The sequence below is a fragment of the Cebus imitator genome, unplaced genomic scaffold (genome assembly GCF_001604975.1).
Source record: "Cebus imitator isolate Cc_AM_T3 unplaced genomic scaffold, Cebus_imitator-1.0 Scaffold48, whole genome shotgun sequence".
NCBI lineage: Eukaryota > Metazoa > Chordata > Mammalia > Primates > Cebidae > Cebus > Cebus imitator.
The window spans coordinates 7,471,405-7,477,830 of NW_016107363.1; the positions used below are offsets into that span (position 1 = coordinate 7,471,405).

Consider the following 6,426-nt stretch of genomic DNA (forward strand, 5'->3'; position numbering starts at 1 on the left):
GCAATGGCGCGATCTCGGCTCACCGCAACCTCCGTCTCCTGGGTTCAGGCAATTCTCCTGCCTCAGCCTCCTGAGTAGTTGGGATTACAGGCACGTGCCACCATGCCCAGCTAATTTTTTTTTGTATTTTTAGTAGAGATGGGGCTTCACCATGTTGACCAGGATGGTCTCGATCTCTTGACCTCGTGATCCACCCACTTCGGCCTCCCAAAGTGCTGGGATTACAGGCTTGAGCCACTGAGCCTGGCCCTATTTTTATTCTTTTCCTTTATGGCACTTGGGTTCTGAACTGTAGTTTAAAATGCCTTCCCCATGCCAAATTATTTTTTCTAATGCTTTTATGGTTTGTTATTTGTTCATATTTTATTCAGGATATTTGAGGTTATGTTCAGGAAGGATTTTGGTCTTAGTTTTCTTTTCTTGTAATGTCTTTGTCAGATTTTGGTATCAGAGTTATGTTGGCTTTGTAAAACAAATTAGGAAGTTTTATTTTCTCTATTTTCTGAAAAGTTTTTTATAAATTGGTATTATTTCTTTCTTATTTTAGAAAACATTCACTAGTGAAACCATTTAGCCTGAAGTTTTGTTTGTAGGAAAGGTTTTGAAAACAGACTCTCTCTCTATATTTCTCAAGTACTGATTTCTTCTTCATAGTCTATAAGGACCACAGGTTAGCTGAGTCTCTGTTCCAAGTTGCAGTCCTGTTCTGCTCCTGAGTTCCAGGACACAGGCTATTCCTTGAGCTAACGTGAGCCAATCTAGCGTTAGAGAGAAAGAGCAAGGGCTGAGCTAAACCATGCACCTGAGTTTAGAGCTTCCACTCAGTTGTGACATACTTCATGTCCACCCATATTACACTGGCTGAAGCAAGTTCTGTACCAATTTCCCCTCTATGTGAAGGAAAAGAGCATTTCTTTAATAGATATAAGGCTATTCAGATTTTCTGTTTAATTTTGGTAGATGGTATTTTTTAAGGAATTGGTCCATTTCTTCTTAGTCATTGATTTTGTTGCCATAAAGTTGCTAATAACATTTCTTTATTATCTTCTAAATGTCTGTAGAATCTACAGTGCTAGCTCCTTTTAAATTCTAAATATTGGTTCTTTTAATTTTCTTTCTCTTTTTTTTGTTAAGCAGTCTAGTTAGGAATTTAGCTGTTTATTGTTGGTTAGAGGGCTCACCTATCCCTGTCTCCTGCACTTTGTCTGTTTGTGGAGATCATGGTTCCTGGTTTGCTGTTGTTTTTGCTGGATATACATCTGTGTCTTTGCATTGAAGTATTATTTATTCTAGTGTTCATTGGCTAGCTTGCTTTGGTTTATATTGGATATATTTGCTTAGAGTTTCTTTAGCGCTAGGTCACTGCTGCCTTTTCAGCTCCAGGTGGCACCTTAAGCCCAGGTTTGTCTTGGCTCTAGTACCCAATGGGAGGCACTGCCTTTCATGAATGGAGACGGCCCCAAAGGGTATATTCTGGCAGTATGGGAAGCTGTCTAGGAGTTTGTGCCCAGGGGACCTGTGGGACAAACCTCCTATAGTGTGCTGCTGCAGAATAGCCACTCTAATTTGGCATCCCCTGTGGATTATAGAGTTTCCGGGGCTGGGGAGGGTAGTCCCACCTCCTCCCTTTGTCTCTGTCCTCAGGAATTATTTATCCCCTCAGGCACTGGGAATGCTTCCTGTGGGTTAAGGCAGGGACGGGTCTCCTGCTAGGGACCCAGGGTGGTGGGGTAGCTGGTTGTCCACTTTGACCTTACTCTTATCAGGGTAGAAACAGTGAGCTGGGGGGAAATTTTCTGCCCACTTGCTACCAGACAGAATGGAGGAGGGGCATTGCAGATGTGGAAGTTCGATTCTCTTACTGTCTGCTCCTCTGCTTGGAGTTTTTTCACTTTTGTGTGGCCCAGCTACTCAGCAGGCTGTAATCCTAGCTACTCGGGAGGCTGAGGCTGGAGAATCTCTTGAATCCGGAAGGTGGAGGTTGCAGCGAGCCAAGATCGAGTCAGTGTACTCCAGCCTGGGAGACAGAGTGAAACTCTGTCTAAATAAATAAGTAAATAAAGAGTATGGTCTTCCTACTTTTTAGATGTTAAAACTTCATTTATTTAAAAAATACTGAGTGCCTATGATAGTATGTTCTGATGAATTCTAGGGAATATGTGATAAGCAAAAACATGATGGTAATAACCAACAGGAGGTTAAAACAGAGCCCTTAACTAAGCAAAATGAAAAGTGTGCTAGTTTGTGGTCCTCCAATTAAAAAAAACTTGTAATATTAAGTTATTACTTATACAAAGTTAAACATGACTCATGAAAAAATAAAAGAGGGGGCCAGGCATGGTGACTCGTATCTGTAATCCCAGCTCTTTGGGAGGCCAAGGCAGGTGCCACTCAGCAGAGATAAAACATTGTTACATTTTGGGATTTTGGCACATATACTTTCCCCATTCATGCTATGTGTATGTATTTATAACTATATGTTATAGTATATTTTTCTGCAAGTATATCATACCACAGTTTTATCATATACTTTAATATCTTATAGAATAATTACCCCTCATTCTTCCTTTTTTTTTTTTTTTAAAGTAGAGACAAGGCCTCACTCTGTCACCCAAGCTGGAGTACAGTATTGCAATCGTAGCTCACTGTAACCTCAAATTCCTGGGCTCAAGAGGTCCTTTCACGCCAACCTCCCCAAGCGCTGGGATTGCAGGCATGAACCATTGTGTCTGGCCCTTCCTTCTTCCCTGTACTCTTATAATTTTCCTGGCTATTTTTACATGCTTATTTTTGCAGGTGAACCTTGGATTAATTTTGTTAGCATCTCTCTCCTTCCAAATCTAATTGAGGTTTTGATTGTACCGATAGAAATGTATTAAATAATTTGAAGAAATGTAATCCTTATACTATCAAGGCTTCATCTACGGAATCTATCTGTGTGGAAGTCAAATGAGTGACTCATTATTGTTTATATTTTTGCCATTAGGAATATATTCCTACTGTCTCCATTCTGTGCAATCCAGGAATGAGACCTCGTCATTGGAAACAGATGTCAGATATTGTAGGCTATGACTTGACTCCAGACTCTGGTACTACACTGAGAAAAGTTTTAAAATTAAACCTTACCCCATACTTGGAACAATTCGAAGTGATAAGTGCAGGTGCAAGCAAGGTAAACATAAAGATCCACCGAAATACTTTACGTGATGAGTTTGTTAATCAAGTAATCATAGTTTTTGTTGTGGTTGAATGTGTACAGTACTGGATAGCAGTGGGAGGTGGTGGGGGAGAGTGATGGAAGACCACTATCTGGCTGGGAGTGGTGGCTCACACCTGCGATCCCAGCACTGTGGAAGGCTGAGTCAGGGGGATCACCTGAGGTTAGGAGTTTGGGACCAGCCTGGCCAACATGGTGAAACTCCGTCTCTACTAAAAATACAAAAATTAGCTGGGCATGGCAGTGGACACCTGTAATCCCAGCTACCCAGGAGGCTAAGGCAGGAGAATTGCTTGAACCTGGGAGGCAGAGTTTGTAGTGAGCTGAGATCGCACCACTGCACTCCAGCCTGGGTGACAAGAGCGAAATTCCATCTCAAAACAAAACAAAACAAAACAAAAAAAACACTCTTCCCACCCCCACACGAAGTGTGTACTTACTTGTCCTGAATCCAAATAAGAAATGACTCCTTTGACATCCTCTTAATTCTGCCACATTCTGATGTAGTTGGATGATGTGCTAGTGTTGGTACATAATTTTTTCATTGAGAGTACTGATGTGTGTGTGGCATGTGATATGTGTGTGTTCTAGCAGGGTAAGTAGGGCCCTAAAGAATGGGTTCTTGAAGTACACAGAAAACATCTTCAGACTATGGGCTGCCTGTAGAAGGGCCACTTCGAAGAAAGTCCTCCAGGCATTTTATTCTCTTGTCCATTATTTTTTTAGACGGAGTCTCACACTGGTGCTCAGACTGTAGTACAGTGGCACGATCTCGGCTCACTGCCATCTCTGCCTCCTGGGTTCAAACAATTCTCCTGACTCAGCCTCCTGAGTAACTGGGATTACAGGCGTGTGTTACCAGGCCCAGCTAATTTTTTGTATTTCCTGACCCTGTGATCTGCCCACCTCGGCCTTCCAAAGTGCTGAGATTACAGGTGTCAGCCACCATGCCCAGCCTCTCTTGTCCATTTTTGGTAATGACAGCAGTAGTTTTCATAGCAAGTGAATCTTTAAAAACTACATAATTGCTTTTCTTAGTCATTTTGAAAATGTTGAAAAAAAAACCTTTCTAACTTAAAAAGTTATACTGAAGTGACGTTATCTTAAGGAAGTGATAATGTAATGCATCAAATGCTTGCTGAATTCACCAGGCAAAGTCAATATAGTAAATAAGAGCCTTTCGTCACCATCCCATTGTTTCTTCATTCCTACCTTTTAGGAATTTTCATTAGAGAAAGCCATGCTTACAATGATGGGAACTTGGGATGATATTGCTTTTCATATAAGTCTTTATCGTGACACTGGAGTCTGTATTCTTTCTTCAGTGGATGAGATTCAGGCTCTCCTTGATGATCAAATTATAAAAACTCAGACAATGAGAGGCTCACCTTTCATCAAACCATTTGAAAATGAGATCAAGGTATGTTAAATATGACAATCAGCTCTTGATCATTTATACAGGTTGCAGTCTTATTACATATATGCTGTCATGGTAATAAGTTTATTGGATGGATTTTTAAGTATTTATTCAAATCATAGACTTATAACCTTGATATTTTATCTCATAAAATACAAAATGAGATTCAAAATTTAATATAGAAATATATACACCTGAGACATAAATGATTTTTAAAAGAAAAATGTCTTATTAAAATCTTCTCCAATGGCAGTGATAGACTCAAGAGGAAAACAGGTGGTATTATTTACTCTAACTTGAGAAAACCTAGACCCTGTTTTATGCTGCATTGCTGCAACTTGTGGTAAAGTTCTATACACCATGCTTTAATTATAGTTGTAAACAGCTAGCATGAGGATCTTTTAGAGTAATTAATGAATTATTGTTCACTTGAGAAAAATAAATGGTATTTGAGGCTCCAAGATTATTTCATACTTTTTGGTTGATGTGGGTAAATATAGAATGCAAACAAATTATGATAACTAATAGCTCTATAGGTATTGTGAAAATTCTAACTGGGGACTATATAAATTGGGGAAAGACAACTGGATTTTTTACCCTGATATCAGTTGATTTCAAACTATATTCCAGATGCTGCTCTAGGAACTTTACACTTATTAACCCATTTGATCCCTGCAGCTGACCTTCAAAGTAGGCGCTGTTATTATCTGTATTCATAGACAAAGAAACCAAGGCATAGGAGGACAGGTCATTTTCCTGAGTTCACCTACCTAACAAATGACAGAACTGGAGTTCAAACCAAGGCAGTTTGGTTTTAATATGAGCATAAGTAGTGTTTTATAGAAGATTTTGGCTGTCATTATTTGGAGAAAACAGAGTCATGTTCTTCCAAGAGGACATAAGGCTGGACATTATCCTAAGAAGCAGTCTAGCCTAGCCTTTCCTGATAAATATTACCTTTTTGTAGAAATTTACTTGTCTAACAAGAGGAATTTAGAAAACAAATTTAAAAGCTATCTTACAGATTTTTTTAAAAGTCAAAGATATGAGACTTAATCTCTTGACACATAGATTTAGGTACATATTTAAGAACCAAAGAGAGATATTATGTTAATGGTCTTCAGCTAATGAAATATCTTATCATTTCTAGGGGATCTATGAAAATAAGGAGGCTTATTTCATTTTATTTTTCATTTCAGCTCATTTTTCTCTAAATTGTGTTGAGGTAGAGCTGGATTTCCCAACCTGTCACTGTTGATATTTTGGGCTCTATACTGCTTTGTGATGGGGGCTGTCTTATACATTATAGGTTGCTTAGCTGTGTCTCTGACCTCTACCCACTAGACATTAGTAGCATTTTCCCCCATCAGTTGTGACAGCCAAAAATATTAACAGACATTGTCAAATGTTCCCTGGGGTGGGAGGCAAAATTGCCCGTGGTTGATAACCGCTGCTGTAGAGCAGGATATGTCTTGGGTGCTTTTGGGACTCCAGATGGCTCACCTAGAGATCAGGAAACTGGTCAAAATAACTTTACAGTCATTTCCAATTGTGAGTTCCAATGATTTAGGAAAACCTCAGACCTCTTAGAATTTTTCTAAGCCTTTGTGAGACATACATAGATAAACTTAAGCTGTAAGATGTTTTGCATTTATCTAAAAATAATAGTAGGCCGGGCGCAGTGGCTCACTCCTGTAATCCCAGCACTTTGGGAGGCCAAGGCGGGTGGATCACGAGGTCAAGAGATCGAGACCATCCTGGTCAACATGGTGAAACCCCGTCTCTACTAAAA

General features: G+C 39.7%; 1 protein-coding gene across 1 annotated transcript in view; it reads left to right on the forward strand.

The window, feature by feature from the left end:
• The window catches only part of DNAH12 (dynein axonemal heavy chain 12), a 247,904-nt gene that overhangs the window by 70,990 nt on the left and 170,488 nt on the right, over window positions 1-6,426 (forward strand). The window contains exons 17-18 of the mRNA XM_037738118.1: window positions 2,987-3,172; window positions 4,437-4,637. Coding sequence (XP_037594046.1) covers window positions 2,987-3,172; window positions 4,437-4,637 — 387 coding nt within the window. The remainder of the gene's footprint in view (window positions 1-2,986; window positions 3,173-4,436; window positions 4,638-6,426) is intronic.